At 38.4% G+C, this 18,536-nt stretch overlaps 2 protein-coding genes across 3 annotated transcripts in view; one reads left to right on the top strand and one right to left on the bottom strand.

Annotated features, from left to right (window-relative positions):
* Positions 1–5,520, top strand: part of PDZD8 (PDZ domain containing 8) — a gene marked incomplete at its 5' end in the record, with an annotated part of 61,790 nt that extends 56,270 nt beyond the window's left edge. Inside the window, one exon of the mRNA XM_026851529.1 lies at positions 921–5,520. Coding sequence (XP_026707330.1) covers positions 921–3,118 — 2,198 coding nt within the window. The remainder of the gene's footprint in view (positions 1–920) is intronic.
* Positions 5,521–7,412: 1,892 nt separating this feature from the next.
* SLC18A2 (solute carrier family 18 member A2) overlaps positions 7,413–18,536 on the bottom strand; it is a 32,417-nt gene continuing 21,293 nt past the window's right edge. For both annotated transcript variants that reach the window (XM_026851705.1, XM_026851704.1), the window contains 7 exons: positions 17,839–17,934; positions 14,326–14,404; positions 14,013–14,064; positions 13,493–13,556; positions 12,266–12,385; positions 11,593–11,726; positions 7,413–8,990 (listed from right to left, as the gene is read on the bottom strand). In XM_026851705.1, coding sequence (XP_026707506.1) covers positions 8,880–8,990; positions 11,593–11,726; positions 12,266–12,385; positions 13,493–13,556; positions 14,013–14,064; positions 14,326–14,404; positions 17,839–17,934 — 656 coding nt within the window. In that variant the 3' untranslated portion in view covers positions 7,413–8,879. The remainder of the gene's footprint in view (positions 8,991–11,592; positions 11,727–12,265; positions 12,386–13,492; positions 13,557–14,012; positions 14,065–14,325; positions 14,405–17,838; positions 17,935–18,536) is intronic.

The following is an 18,536-nucleotide window of genomic DNA, read 5'->3' as shown; positions in this document are numbered from 1 at the left end:
TAAGAGGTACAGTAATTTTTGTATTTGGTTCGAAGTCACTACGATAGTATAGAAGAGTTAGTGCAGTAAAATACTATGAAGATAGAAATTCATATATTTACAGCATGAACTACTTACACTCCCTGCTAACACAGTTGCAGTAATTTCTTTCATTAATTTACAGGCCAGAGCTTAAATACTACAATGAGTTATTGTGATTAGGTACTTCCTAAATCCCCATTGCATTGTTCCAGTGATATAAAAAGGGTTTGAGTTGTTTCAAACAGGCAGTTGATGATTGCTCTAGAACCAAGGCAAAATTCATTTTTACTCCATGACTTTATTTGGACTGTGTGCTCTTTAAGATACTTTTGCTTGCATGTAATTTGTTGAATCTTACCATAGACTGGAGATACTGTCAAATGGCTCCGAAATTTCTGATGTGACAGATGATGCAGTTCACCGTTCAGCCATACTGAGAATGTAGCCTCATGCCTATATTGTATTGCAACATATTGGAATTATTTTCTTTGTTCACCTGCTTCTGTTTTAATTATAACTATATTTAAAGATACCCATCTCTTCTGAATCCTTTATTAAATGCCTGCTGCTGAAAAGTCCAAACTTACAATAAGATTAAGGATAAAAAAGTTAGCATACAAGATCAACATTACTCTAAGATTACGTCATTAATAACAAACAGAGAACTGGCGTATTTCTGTTAGTATCTTTTCCAGCTTCTGAAGTGATATATTAGTATGAATAAAATGGAAGAGGCTCCATCTGTTACATTTCAATTAAGCTCTTGTGCCATAATCAACTTGCTCTGTTAGTGAGCAACACTTTTTACCACTATTAAAGATCCAAACATTTGTTGACTATTTTGGGCCATTTAGATTATCTTAATAAGTATTTAACATTTTTTGTCTTTTTTTTAATAGGTGTCAAAATCACATCAACTGTCCAAGTGTTGAAGCTTATTAGACAGGCTGGGGACAGAGTTTTAGTCTTTTATGAAAGACCTGTTGGATATAATCAGCATGGTTCAGCACTACAGGATGGATTTGGACAACTGGAAGACACTGCTTTCTTGACACAGCCAGAAGATGACCAAGCTAGTTTATCAGCTGATGTTGATAACAGAGATTTTGATTCAGAATTTGAGGACTTAGCTTGTGAATCTCCTGACCAAAAAGAAGATCTGCCAACAACTCCAAGTCCCAAACGTTCAGTAGTAATACTTGCTGCTAAGCCACTTGGAACTATATCTCCAATTCTGAATCGAAAACTACATTTAGGAAGTTATCAGACAGCATCAAAAACGCAACAAAAAGATGGAGCTAAAGTGGCAATGCCCAAAACTGTTGAGGGTTCAGATGCCTCACAGCAATCAGGTAAACAATCACAAGCGTCCAGTACTAAGCCTCCTGTGCCACCTAGGCCACAAAGTAAGCCTGTTTTGCCTACTAATGAAACCCAAAATCTGTTAGAAACTGGAGGTGTACCTTCTGAAAAACCAGAGAGGCCACCTCCACCTACAAATAATGGAGATAAATGTACAGAGAAGGTAGTAAAGAATAATGATCAAATAGAAGACCCAACGCTATCAAAAGTAATAACAGCACCAAAACAAGATACATTAAAAGATGGACTTCCAGAAAATGCACGTAGTTACAAAGATAGTGGAGATGATCATCAGACATGGGAATCGCCAGAAATTCCTTACAAAATCCGGCAAGGCCGATGGCCGAGGACGAGAACATCCTCCTGTCTGTTTGAAGTAGAAGGATACCATAAGTACCTTAATGTTGCACTGTGGTGCAGAGACCCTTTCAAAGCAGGTGGGTTTATCTGCTTAGGATATGCAAGCATAAAACTTGAAGAAATTGCTTTAGATTGTATAGCTACATCCTCAATGGAATATATTAGAACATTTAAACTGGATGCTCCCACACCTAAAGCAGCAGTCACTAGAACAGCGTTGCGGAATTTGACAACCCATAAGGGATTCAATGAAAAGTTTTGTTATGGCGATGTAACTTTACACTTCAAATATTTAAAAGAAGGGGAAATAGATGATTCAAACCTTCTCCTGGAGAAAGAAAGAGAATGTCACTTAGAAGAAGAAGCTCGTGCACTTCAGAAAGAGGATCCTTACTTGGGACAAACTGTTTTTACAGAGAATAAGCATAACTTTCAAGATACTCAGTTTCAGAACCCAACTTGGTGTGATTACTGCAAAAAGAAAGTATGGACTAAAGCGGCTTCACAGTGCATGCTCTGTGCTTATGTTTGCCATAAAAAATGTCAAGAAAAATGTCTAACTGAGACACCCTTTTGTGTAGGAGCTGAAAAGCGACTTGATCGAACTGTGGGAGCTTGTAGAGCAGAAGGGCAGGAAGCTCCCCAAGCTGCATCCTCTCGTGTGGATTCAGAATCTAAATCTGTTAACAGAACTACAGGTTTGACCAGGCATATCATCAATACAAGCACCCGTTTGTTAAACCTTCGTCAGGTCCCCAAAGCTCGTCTTTCTGAGCAAGGAACAGAGGTGGTAGAACCTTCACCAAAGCACACACCAAACACTTCTGATAATGAAAGTAGCGATACTGAAATCAGTGGGCCAAGCAGTCCTTCAAAACGTGCAGCAGGTACTGGGATAAAATTGGTCCGGAAGGAGGGTGGTCTAGATGACAGTGTCTTCATTGCTGTTAAAGAAATTGGACGTGATCTCTACAGAAGTTTACCCACAGAAGAGCGTTTTCAGAAATTAGAATTTATGTTGGATAAGCTGCAGAATGAAATAGACCAGGAGCTGGAAAATAATAATTCACTTGTTAAAGAAGAAAAAGAGACAACCGATGCAAGGAAAAAAGCCTTGATTTCTGCTGCGCTGGCTAAGTCGGGTGAAAGACTGCAGGCCCTTACACTGCTGATGATCCACTACAGAGCAGGCATTGAGGATATAGAGTCTTTGGAGAACATGTCACTAGAGCGGCAGTCCAAAAGAGTGACTAAAGAGTCAGAGGAACCCAACGTAGCAGAAGAAATGGATAACGAAGATATCAGTCTGATGGAGGCTCCAACATTCAACATCATATCAGAAGAACCAGTTGAACCACCTCAATCAGTAGACTGATAACTACATATTTAGCCTTTGAAGGAATGGACTAAAAGAATACTTTGCACTTAATTACAAACACACAAGGATTAAATTTAAACACTGGCATAATGTACATGTTCTGCTTATCCAGTTATTTGCCTGTGTAAGAGTACAGCTAATAATGGTTCTTCTCCAGCTACAGCACCATCATTTTGTTAAACTGGCTGGTTAAAACTACATTTTGGGGTTTATATTGGAAATTTATTTTTAATAACTTATTTTTATTTTTTCTAATTATGTAACCTTACCATTTCACATTAGTATGTGTGGTACCCTAATGTATTACTTCCCCCCCCTCCCCCCCTTTTTGTTTTTTTGAGCTAGTGTTTTCAACAGGAAACAGGCAGGATTTTCAAAATGTTTAGTTTCCATTGTATGATGAAAAAATTTATAAGCTTGTTGCATGCCTAAGCTGATGACTGACACAGAAGTCACTGAGGGACCAGGCTTTAAAATGTCGATCACAGTTTTATTGTACGTCTTCTAGGTAGTTGTGTATTTTTTGCCAAACATATCATGAAAGCAGACAAAAGGTCTTTCATTTTGTCTGTTATTAATATTTACTAAAGGTAATATTGCATATAATTTGTTTTTCATATTTTTTTGTTAAACACAAGAACTCTTCTTAGTTTGTAATTAATATGAAATATAGGAATGCTAGGCTAAAAAAAATCCTCCTTAGAACTTTGGGCTATTGCATCCTGAGTAAATAATACCAGATATCAAAGTACATACCAGTACCTCAGAATAAATTAATTGGGAATATTTGAGATAAGAGGCTGGTGCCTTCCAAAACAAAATTATATGTTTAAGTGTTGTTGTATTATCTGATAATCTCATAAATTGTTCTTCACAGGAGTTGGAGGTTTCATTTCATTCTATGAAAAAAGCATGTGATGATGGTTTAAATAATTTAAAAGAAAATAAATTTCTGCAGACTATAATTTCAGAAAACAAGGTCCAAAATACTTTACAAAATAGCTAAACATTCTCTCAACACTTGAGTACTCATATAGTGGTAAGTTGCATTCAGTTTCTCAGACAGAAGAGACAGTCTGAAAAGAATCACCTTTGTTAGAAGGATGTCCTATAGTGTATATAACATGTTTTATTTGAGTCGAAATAATTGAGTCCAGTAGAGATGAGGAAGAACTTCAGCCAGCAGCTTCTGAAAAGAACTATCTGGTCTTGTAGTATGTGTAAACTGTTGATCTTAGCATCACCTGGCTGAGGCCGTTGTTGTTATTTATTTCCTGTAAACATGTCTTTGTTTCATCTTCTGTGTATAGAAATGCAGTATAAAATATCATCTTTACTTTAGGTACTGTGTTAGGTAATGGTATCATTATCACTGGTAGTAGAAAAAAAAATGCCTTTGTGGAAGTGGAGTTGAATCTAAGATGGTAAAGTAACTGATTTAAATTTTCAGGCAGTCTGTAATGTACCTCTCCATTAAATTTGCTTTTCATTTTATTTTGTGATGGGAGAGTTTAAGAAGCAATGGTTTTCACAGATGGAAAAGCCTACTTGTACTTCTAAACAAAAAGGTTACTTCCACTCATGCAACTACTTGCACTTTTTTGTGAGTTCTGGGCAGTTGATACTTACTTACTTGATGTATGGAAAACACTATCCATGCTAAAATAGGCATGTGACACTTCTGAAATTAAGCTTCAGCAAATAATCGCACAAAACTAGCTTCCCTTATTGACTAAAAGGTATTTAACCTATACTTGCTTGAGATGCATATTAAGACTTCCCCACTCCATTTTCTCAGTGGCTTACTATTGGTGGTGATCTGCATTCAATCTCCATCAGTGTTTGCTCTTATGGACTACTGCAGAGGTTTTCAAATATATCCAAGTACTTCATTTAAACCCTGGTACACATGAAGGAACTGTGAAAACAATGCAAATACTGATTTCAAACACACATTCATGGTTTTAAATTGACTTGTGTAATACAGTGGGTAAGAAAAGCTGGATATAGTTTTCCTCGTATAGTACTGCTAATGATGATTGTAAGAGATAAATTAAATGTAGTGCAATATTTTTAAATATACTGAATGGGAAAAGGGCAAAATAGTTGTATTTTAGTGATAAGAAGGAAAACCTAAATTCCTATCTGGCATTAATTACAATAAACGGTGAATCTCGAGGGGAAAATTGTAATACTACATTCCTGATGTAATCTTTGCTTCATGCTTGACTGTAAATAGCTGAAAATAAAGAATACCACAGAAAACAAGAATATCTTGACTTAATGATACCTGAATAGGTGGAAGCTGCACACATTTGCAGAAGATCTGCCTAATATGATTTTGTTGGCTATTATTTTATCATGAGAATAAGCTTTAATAAAATAGTTTTGCTAAATTATCAACTTCTGTGTTAATATTTTTTAAAAATTTTTATTGCAGTAGTTTATCATTTGAAGCTACTACTTAAAGGAAAGATCTTTGGGAGAAAACTACACATTTTGTGTTAAAACTACTGGTTGCTGGATTCATTGGGCTTTTTATGGATTCTTTCTATTTGCCTATGCATTTATTTTTATTCTGCACAGTTTAATAGTAGACATAAGTTTCTTTCAAAATGGTAGTTATGTAGCCAGAGAACCTTATATTATAATCTTATAAAATGCTAAGGATATTTGTGGGGTTTTTTAAGGCCTCCAAGCACTGCACAAATAGTAACTGAAGCAGTACTGGTGATAGTGACTACACCAGAGTTACATCAGGGGAGAAAATTGTCCAAGAAAAAATTGTCTGACTCTCCCTATCCTTCAGAAAAGGTTAATGGATAATAAATAGACAAATCCTTTCTGTTTACTGGCTCATTTCTCTCTAATCAGTTTTTCATTGTAATTACCTATCTTGGATTGGAAATAAAACATGTACAGAAGTTTACTAGTACAGGGGAGGTCTAAGCAGTGGGAGCAAGTGAATTAAGTGACTTTTTATCATGCTTAAATTGACACAGATCAAAATACACAAAATATGAAAGAACCCAATTCCAGGACAGAATAGGGATTGTGTATTTTCTGTGACTAAAATTACTTCCTGACTGTCAACAACAATCTAAAATGTAGAACAACTGATAAATATCGGGGAGGAGGAAGAATGGTGGCATAGAGAGCCCAAACATGAGTGTCTGCATGACTTAATTCTGTCTTCCTCTAACTTCTGGTGGAGCAGAAACAGAGCAAGAGCCTAGGTGAGCCAGACTGAGCTGTGTTGGGTCTGCTGAGGAAACTATGATATGATGCTGCTCTGTGAGGCCCCAGGAGAAACCCAGCTCCATCTTCAAAAGAGGAATCAGAGGAATCAAAAGAGTGATCAGTTAATCTGTTCTTGGGCCGCCTCCTCATACTTGTGTTGCAGATTAATGTGAGCTCTTCCTTAATTTTGATATGCTCAAAAGTACAGAACCAAGCCCTGAAGTAAGCCATTCTATGCTCTTTAAAAAAAAAAAAACAACACAACCATAGGTTATGTTTGCGTTACTTTATACTTGTGTATTTAAGCAATATGTTAGTTAATTGCTTGGCAAATAAATGAATGTGTGATGATCTAGAATTCTAACATACCTTAGTTTCAAATTCAATTGGATTAACAATTTGATGTTGACCAGAAGAGCTCAGTGAAGCTAAGTGAAGTAACTGCTCTTGGGGTAAAGTTTCAAGTATCCAAATAATCTAGAACATTAAAACCTGAATGTAATGTAAATAATCATTGATCTGCACAACTGTTACTTACTTAGTGGCAGTGAAGTACTCAACATATGACAGAATCTTGGTTTATGCTGTATTAACATCTGTCACCAAACACCTCTCAGCTTTGAAGGAAGGATTCCCATCTGTTACATGTTCAAAAGAATGCATTTGAAAATACAGATTTTTGTGGTGTAAGTGGATTTTTCAAATTAACCATGGGACCTACTGCTTAGCCTTTCACACCTTTTAAGCCTCTTATGCTGTTTTCTCAGGATCTTCACCTTATTTAATGAACATACAGCGGTCTCCCTTGGTACTGCACATTTTGGCCTTACCTATTCCCCAAAAGTTAAATCTTAGACCAGCAGCCACATGACAGACTGATTTTGGAAGCTATCATGGTTACTTAAAGTTACATATATTTATGACCTGGAGTGAAAACATTTGTCCAGAGTTACAAATGGACTAGAAATGAGGAGTGCTTGCCCATGACCTGAAATACTTGTTGACATCCCCCCACCACCAGTAGACAGTAAAACACAATGCATAAGGCAAATCATGAGGGGGGTTCTTCTTTTTATTATTTTCACTTTGTTACAATAGATCATGAACTTCTTTCAGCTAACTTTAATGTGGTCTGAATGCATAATTATTGACAAAGCAGTACTTGAAGTTTGATCCACTATATTTTTCATATTTTCTGACCATAGTATATGCGCTTTACAAAACTATATGTAAACATAAGATCTATCCTGTAGTACATAAAACATTTGCAATTACACGAAAGAAGGCACATAAAGATTTTGATTTTACAAATGAAAAGATACACCACAGCTGATAAGGACGCTGGGATTGTTTTAAAATGCTTTCTTTCGAAGCCTGATTTTTCTCAGTGCAGATAGTGACTGCCTAATACAGTGCTTTACCTGTAGTAGACTGTGTCCCCAAACATTAAGAGAGATTGGCAACAACTGGTCTTTTTTTTTTTTTTCCATCATTTTTAGGAAAGTTGATATTAACTGATTTTTCAAAAAAAATATTGAATTTCTAGATGTTTATGTAAATGCTTGTAAAATAGTTTGTTTGAACTGCTTAAGTTATCAGCTTACTGCCAGTACACTCTAAGACTAAATACTGTGCTACTGCAGCTTTTCTTAACCAGTCACTTAAGATGCATCTAAAATAACGTTGAGATGTTAAAAGATGTAAAAGATAGAAATACAAAAAAATATCTTCATGCTGTTCTTATTCCCTTTTAAAGGAAAGGAACAATGCACATTCATACCTACTGTTTTCCCAGTGTGTGTTTTGGGGGCTTCAACTGCTTAACCAGTTAAGACTTCATTAAATAGTACTGACTAATAGCAGTACACTCCTCTCTTTAAAATACTGTTTTCCCCAACATTCCATGAGTGGTAGAGGGAGAGCTCATTTTTTTAAATCAGCAAAAATGCTGTGCCTTATATTTTACTTTTTTGATCAACTTCAGGTCATATATAAGTAATAGCAATGTCCATACTCTGAATTCCAGCCAGCCTTCAGCCCCTCTCCCTGTACTTACAAGGGTAGAATTTAAAAGGATGCAAATTGGATATGTTTTCTGACCTTTGCTCCCGCGCCCCCCCCATTAGATAAGACCCAAGCTGTTGTAACTAACTCCTGAATCAAAACAAAATATGAAATATAGTATGTCAATGAGTTGACTAAAAAACAAAGTTAAAATTCACATGTTTGTACAGGTTTATACTACACATTTAATAAAAAATATAGTGTAATATTCAATAAAATTAAATACACAAAATAAAGATTAACACTATACAAATCCTCTATAAAAGCTTTCCCTCCCCTTATAAGGCAGTTAGCAGTCTGCTTTATAACCATGGGTGATGAATAATATACCTTTGGATTTTTTTGACCATTTCACTATTAAATGTGCAGTACAACTAAAACCTATTTCTGGATGAGCTGTTTCACATGAAACACTGCATTTTGTACACCAAAAAACATTATATGGCTTGTCATGTTATTCATCACTTTCATATTCTTCTTCATCATCACCTATGGGGTAGGACTGGATGTTGTTCTGGGTATACATTTTTGTTTTCACAGGACAGTTGTGATCCATGAGTATTGCCTAAAAGAAAACAGTGTGAATATTAGCATTTCTGCTTAGTATCCAGCCAAGGTCTGTGGCTGATGCACCACACAGCCATCCTCCTGCATCTACCATCCAGGGATTCACCTCTCCTCCTTGAAAGCAGAGCCCAGACTGATTTCAATTAGAGCAAATGAAGTCAATAGGTCTGTGTGAGGTGGGATCTTGGCCCTAAAGACATCACCAGCAAATTTCTATTGCCTTACTGGATGCAGTGTTTCAGCCCATATATTAAATTGAAATACATCTACCTGCTCTCCAGTTACAGTAATTCACCTCTCCTATGTTTAATCTCCATCTGTTAAAAGCTGGATGAATGAACAAGAGGAGTCCTACTGCCTCAAGCTGAGTCTCCCTTACCAGCTTTTATTTTCCCACCGCTTTCTGTGAAGCTCCAGAACAGCGTAACTGGGCATGTCTGAGAGTGGTGGCCCAAATATTGTGACTTGGCACCCATGGTAAGCTAAAAGTGATTATCACAGTTAGGGACCAGCTACAGTATTGCATTCTTCGGGATGAATTTTCCTAGGACAATCGGAGTCTGTACTTGGAGCAGTTGTGCAGCATATTTTATGTTGAATGTGGTTGTTTTTTAATTAAATCACACAAAGACCACAAAGCAGGGACCATCCTTTTGGCTCTTATCAAACCCGAAAGAAATGGCACATCAGTTCACCGACACAAGCCAGTTTGGGAACAGGAGTCACTTTGCATGTGACGGTATGCTGGGGGCAGACACTGGGGGGTGTTTAAACCATGGGGAGAGATTCTGTCCCTCCAGTGATGACCATGTTACAAGTGAAACCCTGTCAGTGATAGGGAAGCACACAATAAACTTCCTATCTTTAGCAAATGACATCTACTTTTTTTTTTTTTCGCTTTCTGTTCTCAGCCTTAGTGAATTTTAAAAAAAAGAAAAAAAAATTCATCCGTGCAGTCTGCAAAGGTCATGACAAGGGATTAACTAGAATCTCTGGGATTCTGCAGTCCAAATATGTGCAAAACAAAAGGTCTCCAGCCTCACGTATGCCACTATTTTCACAAGATTCATTTTTCCACCTTCTGTTCTGCTCATGCCAGTACAAAGTGTGAGCAGCATACACAGCAAGTTCTGTCCTTACCTTGCAGAGATGTGGCCCTGCATAGTCACAACGTGGCCATGCAAAATTACATTTTCTTTTCACCTGAATAGACAACTAGCAACTGTATTTTGTGCCCAGGTCAACCTCATTCAAGCAAGGATGGAGCGCTGGGTGGGCTGGTCCTACAGCTGATGACAGATGTTGCAGCAAAGATCAGTGTTTGTTTTCCAGGATTTTCCCAGCCCTGGAATCAGAACAAGGATTGTTCTGCCTCCTCAGTACACTGCCTTGTAATACATTTGGGAGCTTCTGATCTTCTTGCTGAGCAGAGGAAAGCTAGCGAGCAAAGCAGTCGGTCCCCTCCTGCAGTAAGAGGGCTTTTGAACCTGATCCTATAAATCCATAGGAACAGCAAGTCTTGCAACAGCAGAGTAGGGGAGCAGAAAAAGACATTAGATGAAAGGGTAAACTGGGAAAGAAAGGGAGAGAGGAGAATGGTATAGGAAAGGAAATAAAGGAAAAGAACTACCAAAAGCAAAGCAGGATTTTTTTTTAAATTATTTTTTTTTAATTTATTTTTTGCGACAGGCTAAGTGAACAGTAAGCAATAGAAGTGAAGGAGTGAAATGTTCCTGCAGGCACATTTGTGGGTGTCCTGGGGCAGAACTCACGGAATAAGCAAGGGAACTCCTCACTCCAGCTCTTGTGGGAAGTAGACTTTTACATTTACTCAGAGACCAAATGTGAACATCAGTGGGGAAAATGTCTGTTAAAGGCTGTTAATCACAGTGTCACTTTTTTGACTTATGTCTCTCAGCCCCTAATTTTAGTGATGTTTCACAAGTTAATCTGCTTTGAGACTCATCTGAGATACCCCCTGTGGGCTGCAGGGACTGGGCAAGATGCTGATGTAGCCAAGCATCATTCTTCTGACACAGCATACAGCAGCTGCTGTATAGAAAATTGAGTCATTGACAAAGCTATATTTAAAATAAAGAGGATAAAACCCACAGTACTGATAGGATAAAAGCAACCATTAATTTGTAAGGGCAGTTGATCTGTATGGAGGAAGGAGGAGGAAAAATATGATGTAAAATATACTGTAGAGGGCCATGGAAAAAAAAAATAAAACAAAACAGGTTGAGGGACACAAAGGAATAAAACAAAATTGGTCAAAACAGTTCTGGCACTTCAGGGAAAACATGACTTTTATACTGACTTCACCACAGCGTATGCTATTGCAGATGAATGTCTGCTGGTCCCTTTTTCATGATAATCAAATTTGTGACTTTGTAACATGTAACTAATAAAAAACTTTTCTTTATATATCATGGACATAAAAAGAACAGGGAGTTTATTCCAAAGATGATGCATGAGGATGCAATAAAGGTCCCATTTTGAGGAAGTCAGAGGCAAAGATGCAGAAATAAGTTATCATTTGTTTCACTGAAAAAAGAAAAAAAAAATAAAATAAAATAAACAAACCACATTATGCTTACCATTTTTTCCTCTTTGGCAGGTGGACTTCGAAGGAAAAAGCACAGGGGAGCGAAGAGGATATCCACAATCCCTATAATTGTCATAAGCCACGGAAATCCAATGGCCTTTGCAATGGCACCACCAGCAGAGGGACCTTGTATAAACAAGAGGTCACTCAGACACAAAATTTGCAGCAATCACTTTAAACAACAGTAATTTTACATACAAAACTCGTGCTTTACAAATTGATTTGAGGAATGTAAAGACATGTTTGTGATTATAGCATAAACCTTTCCTGGCTACATACTCCACATTCATTGAAGAAATTAAAGATGCTCCTAGGGGCATCTGTATCATGCTCTCAAGGCGGCAGGGTGTTAGTGAGGAGTCACTCCCCTCGCAGACTATTAGGAGCACAGCAGCTGTGGTGTTAGTTTTAAATGTTCCAAGGCCTCTTTCCTCGGGATACCCTATTAGTGCTCAGTCCCTGACACCTTCAAACCTCTTACAGCTAATGAAGCTGCAGAGGAGGGGAACAGATGCCTAAACACAAATCCCTCTGCTTTGATTTCTTGGAGAAAATAAAAAAGAACTGCTCATAAAGCCTGCGAACGCCACTGGGATTCACACCTGGCATCGAGCATATTCTCTTTTCTTCACTGTGCGTTACAGGCAGGACAAGGCTGGACTTACCTATAGCGAAGCCCATGCAAAAGGCAACATCAGCTATTGCGTACACGCTGCCATAGACTGATACATGACGCAGATCTACGAGGTAGCCCATAATTGGCATCATGGAGGAGTCCACCATTCCTGGTAGTGAGGGAGGGAAACACATTTCAGGAAAACTACTGCCTTTTTTTTTTTTTTTTTTTCTTTTAATGTCTTGGCCAACTATGTGCTAAAAAGGATGCAAAAGCAACTAAAAGGATGCTTATTCTTAAGTAAGCAAAAGATTTGTGTAAAAATTGACAATTATCTGTGCTTTTTATGGTCTTTACTGTGTCTGAGATCACATACAGACATATATAGCTGTGTACATATGACACTTGCCAGAGGACAAGGGAGATGTGAGCTTAGAGCGCATCAACCACTCCCCAGCCACTGTCCATGCAAAGGCTCCCATCTCACATTACCAGCCAAGTAGCTTTCATTTAGGGGAAAGCTATTTTGTACAATATTACACTTACCATAGGCCTAGAAGACTGCATTAGCCTCCAGTGAACCAAAATGATGGTGCTGGATTTACCATGTCTTTCGAGCCACACTTTCATTGCCGGTCAGAAACAGCACAAGACAGCTGACACAGCTGCTGAGATACTGGGATTTGTAGTGGTGCCTGTAGCTTCTTTCCTAATACATATCCCTCATGTGAAGATGACCCACAACATTTGCTGACCAGCCAAGCACTAAAGCCCAAGCCCTAGTCCCCACTCCAGCCTGACTGTGTGGTCCAGCATAAGCAAATTTTATACATAATACTTAAAGAAGAATACATGCCTATGGGCTTCAGAATTCCTATTTAATGAAAAAAAAAAACGTAAGCCTGTTTTTTTTTCTTTTTTCTATGAAAATGTCTATATAAATTCTTTTCCACGACAGGGAAAACTGTGGAGTTTGAGCTGTGCATGGCTCTATTTCTGAAAACAATGTATACATTCATGGATGGTTTAAAAGATCTGTTTAGGTGGACAGAGCAGTTCTGGACAGGCTTCAGCATCCAGCTTGTCTAACAGCAGCCTGGTTCAAACTGTCTGAGCACCATCCTTTAATCCTTTTTGCTACCTACGAGTCCAGGCCACAGCTCAGGCTTCCCTACTGTCAGATCAGAATGGCAACAAAACTAATTTTCCATGTAACTTCATATAAAATCATTTTTACATCACCAACAGACTAAGAAATCATTGTAATTTTTCTTACCAATGGCAAATCCAACTCCAAAATTTGGTGCTATGAGCCCATAAATGTTTTTTGCAAATGGTACCTATAAAGGAAATGTCAGGCAGTTAATTATGTCACACTGCACATACTAGGGAGATTAGTTTCCTTTTTTTCCAAGATAAATTCTCCAAGTAGTTATGGCACACTTTGTACAGATGCAAGAGTTAGAGTTTGATCCTTGTTTTGGGCTACTGTTTCAGACAAGTGAGCCATTAAACCACTGACACACTATTAGGAGCAAGAATAAACGGCTAAGGACAGCTCAAAAACAAAACAAAGGATCATGCTCTTCCTTTCACAGCCAGCCCTCCTTCAAAATAACTGAAGCATTGAAATTTGAAAGCACTCAAAACTCTGATCTGGAACCTATTAACTACACATTGTTTAATAATGTATCATAAAGCAGAAACTTCAGCAAAATCTCATGGGGAAAGCACATATTTGAAGATGAACTCACGAACATTTAGATGGTTTGAAAGATACATGATCTTCTACTTACACATAAAATACTTATTCCCACGATTAGCATGCCGAGTAAAGCACAAAGCCACCTATCAAAGAAGAAACATCACTCAGAGATCTGTGATACGGAGATGTTAGGGCTGATCTTGAATGTTTCAAAGTCATGTCTGAAGAGCCAAGTTACACAACCAAAGTAGCAACGTGTTCAAAAAAGATATTTTGCTACTATAGAACAAACTTTAATAATTTCCACTATCAATAAACTGCCCTGCGAAACACTGGAAATGGTACATGAACAGGCGAGAAGATTATTATTATTATTATTATTATTATTTTTAAATTAAGCATACCTTCCCATTTTGTGTGCAAGTATCCCAAAAAGATTAGTCCCAATGAGATAAGAGATACTAGCTGGAAGAAAAGCAACGCCTGAAAAACACGAATGAGATGTTTTATCAGCAATGATTTTAGTGAAGTGTTAGAAGAAACTAATAAATTCCAGACACTGCAATTTTGATTTGAACGCATCTAATAGAGTCTTTGTGCATAGCCCCCAAAAAATCAAATATCCGGTTTGTTGCAGCCTTCTCGTGAAATCTAAGGACATCATCTATGAAATGTGGGAGTGATGTGATGCCTTTGAAAAGAGGTTTTCTGCAACAGCTACAAGAACTGGTATATGGGAGAGGGGAACAACAAAGAGCAAAAAGTCTATATCTAACTACAATGAGCACTGGGATAGGTCAAGGAAAGCAACCCTTTTGCGGTTGTGTGGCTCATGGAGCATATGCTGAGCACATGCAGGAAGGCCAAGATGGTCAGGGGTGGGCGAATCCCTCCCTGGAGGAGCGGGCAGCAGGACTGCTGCTGTGGCTTTGCAAGTCATGTTCCCCCTCCAAGCCTGTGAATGCTGTGAGGCCTCGTGTTGGGGTGAGTGTGTAATGCTGCAATACGGTCCTTGGGCAAGTAACTGAAGTCAAGCCTGTATCAACAATGTAAAGGTGAAAAAAACCTTGAAAACACGGTTTTGAAATGATTTAGCCAATATACTTACAATAAAAGTTAATTAAAAAAAGATCAGTTATTGGTTTACATTTAAAAAGCTAATGGTCTGTAACGAATTGCAGATGAGGGCACCCGAGTAAATTCCCTCTGACTCTGATGGGAGGGTATGCAGACTCTCCCATCTCTCCCACATCCACTTGGAAAAACATACTGTTGGGACCAGCAATTTTTTCTAGTTTTGAGGTTTCCCCAGCAGCAGCTGTATCTGGAGGTGATGCTGGCTGCATGGTGGCCAGAAATCTCTCTGGTTTAAAAGCCAATTACAGTCTATACTTGAGGATTCATCCTCTCCCTAGATGTAGGGACCCAGTCAGAGGGGAAATATCAAAGGAAGAAACGGTGATGGAGAGCACGGCGTGGCATTGCCTCGGCTGCCTGCAGAGCACCAGGGAAGATGATGCAGGCGTGCGAGAGAGCAGGGACTGCCCCTGAGGAGAAGAAATTGTACGAAAAATATCAGAGAGGCAGAGGAATGGGGTGGCTGTACCGAATGTTGGATCCTTGAGTAATGGTGTTGAATGGTTCATGTGTCTTGGAAGAAATAACACACATTATTTTTCTGTTGTTGCTTTTGTGTCAAGAAAAACAAAACTGGGAAACCTGACAAAACTGGAAGAGTCTGACAAATCAGCACATGCCATGGAAAGCTGTCCATTTGGTCACTGTTAAATCAGGTGATTCAGGTTTAGAAAGTAGCTGTGACATTACGGTACACAATCAAACCATTTCCTTTAAGTGTATATGCTCCTCATCTTTCACCAAGGCAACATAAATTTTCTCATTTCCTGCCTATCCATCTTCCTTCCCATCTCTCTGATATTCATAAGAAAAAAAAAAAAGAGAAGTAATTTTTAGCAGAGCAATATCCTGTGATTAAAATCCTTGTGAGTTACAATGGTGATACTGGGGAAATATTTTCACCTGTGTAACCACAACTACTTTTGTACTGCTTGGAATTATCTTTTTATACCAAATGGTCACATACAGCAGACCTTGACAACTGTTAAAAAAAATTACTGCAAAGGCTTACTAAGTAAGACTTGCAGGCTGGTGTGTAAGCTGTGGTATACTGAAGCAGAACCACATTTTCTAAATAAGCTTTATGCACAGTTACATTAATTGATCAAATCAAAGTTCTTTATACCTTCTTCAGATCATGCTTCAAACAGCTGGATCTCCAAATTGCATAAGATAATCATTTGCTTAAAACCCTGCAGTTCAAGATATAATTTAAGAGGCTTAAAAACTTTAATTAATGCTGTCAAATCAGACAAAGTGTAATGGAGTCAATTACTTATATCATTAAGGGGTAAAATTAGTCTCAATTTAAAATGGATATTTTCCTTCTAGGAACCTCTATTCAACTAAGAGATCTGTAAATCTCATTTCCGTTGCACCAGTAATATGAAACTCTAGTGAGGGAGGTAGATAAGCAATCTTTGATTTAATTCATGAGGTTTAAAATATCTACGTTTCTGTGTTAGTGTTGCTATATTACAGGCTAGTAATCATAACCATGTTCAACAGTACTGCAGCACATTAAGGACTGCTCCCTATGGCCACCCTAGATCCGAGCTGCATTAATTAGAGCTAAGGTTTGTGCTTTTTATACGGTGTAGGGACACCTACATTAACATAAGAGTAGGCATATTAGATGCTAACTGAACATAATATTTATGAAGGATTTTTCTTTTTCTTTCAAATGCCATATATTGATATTAAAAAATACCCTCATGAAATGTCACAGCACAGAACACATTAACTTTATCAAACAGATATATGTTGTGTTTACGATGATAAGGCTTTCCTACAAACTTTTAAAAAGGTAAGCATCAGTCAGGTCGATACAGAGGATCAGCACTATGTGTTATGGCACACAAAGGCCAGGCAACCCCTATCCAAGATGATTCCTATCAACCTCCCACATGCAGTTTGAGACTCACTAGAAATTTGTCCATTTTCTGTTGTGTTGTTTGGGGTTTTTTTCCCCTTCTCTTCACCTCAAGAGAAAGCAGCTGTCCCAGTTTTACTCTAGTCTAACTTTATACATGGGACAAATTCCCAGTTTGCCTGTGGACACTGGTTTCCTGAGACCCTGTCCCTGTTACAGGTTATAAGGCGGTCCAGGATGGGGTTCTCCCAGATTCTGTTGAATGAGATGACTAAGTAGCCATTGAAAGGGTGTCAAATCTATAAAATTCAAGGGAAAGTGCTCCTCATGTCCTCAGTGGCCACATTTTAAGTAAGGTCCATCCTTGTTCCCTATGTTACAAGGAGCTGCCCTGGAAGGAGTATGTGTTGGCATGAGCATGCTCTGCACCAGACACAGTGCACCTGCTGTAGGGTGGCTGCCTGCTCCTGGCAATTCAAACTAGGAACTGAGGATGGATTCCCTCTGGGAAAAACCCAAAACAAATTGTTTTGCTCTGCTGGGCTGGCTCTGAGGATCAGTGGGCATCTTGCAGCTACCTCAGCCAACACTCACTGCCAGATGCACTGCTGGGGCTCCCAAAGGAGCTGGGACAAGCACAGTGCCATGGCTGCCTCCATCTATTTCTCCTTGCAATGTGAGTGTTGCCCCTTATTGAAGCCTCTATTACAACAACATCAATCCGCTATCTGTTTTTCTTACAAACTGATGTTTGCAATTGTGCAGGTGTTACACTGACCATTGAAAGACAGTCAAAAAAAACTTCCCACCCAGAAGCATGTAAGCAAACCATCATTAACAGGACCAGAACTGAGACAATCATTAGACAAAATATAAAAAAATATGCAAATAATATACTGTACTTTACCAAGTTGCCATTTTTTTGAACACATGGTCTCCATCATCCAGATGGGTAATGCTGGTTCAAGCATAGCAATCGCCATGTTTGCAAAGCAGATTGATCCTGAAAGAAAGAAGAGGAAGGGAAAAAAGGGAACAATTACTTCTTTTGCCTATGAACAAAAAGCCATGCAAAGAATGGATGTTTTTACAAAAAAGATCGCTTTTTTACAGTCCTATTTGTCATGCATCAGATGTTGATCTATGTTAAATGGAACAGAATGTAAAAATCACTGAAGAATAACTTTCTGTATATTTCTATTCTCCTAGAAATTCTGCAATAAAGGTTAAGCTATTTTCATAATGTGGAAGTCTGCAGTGAGCTTGATGACATTTGGAAAGTTCATGAGGTCTGACTGTTGTACAAATGATTAGCTGAAGCTACAATCTTTTGGTCTTTATCTAGTCTCCTGGGGCAAAGATGGAGCCGTGTTGTATAAGAGGCACAGGCTCTGACCCGATGCCTCCATCATCTGAGAATGACTACAATGAGATGTGGAGGTCTTGATCCTAAAAATACCATGAGACAATCACAGAGATGTCTATCCTCCACAAAAGGGAATTCTGTGTAGAGATCCTACAGCTAGCAGCCAGCAAGTCCATGCAGCAAAGCATGGATCTGGCTGAGCCTGCCCAGCCCTATGAATTTCAAATGCTTCCAAATCT

Source organism: Athene cunicularia (assembly GCF_003259725.1).
Source record: "Athene cunicularia isolate RWA chromosome 6 unlocalized genomic scaffold, athCun1 chr6_part1, whole genome shotgun sequence".
NCBI lineage: Eukaryota > Metazoa > Chordata > Aves > Strigiformes > Strigidae > Athene > Athene cunicularia.
This window is presented reverse-complemented; position numbering and strand designations above follow the sequence as displayed.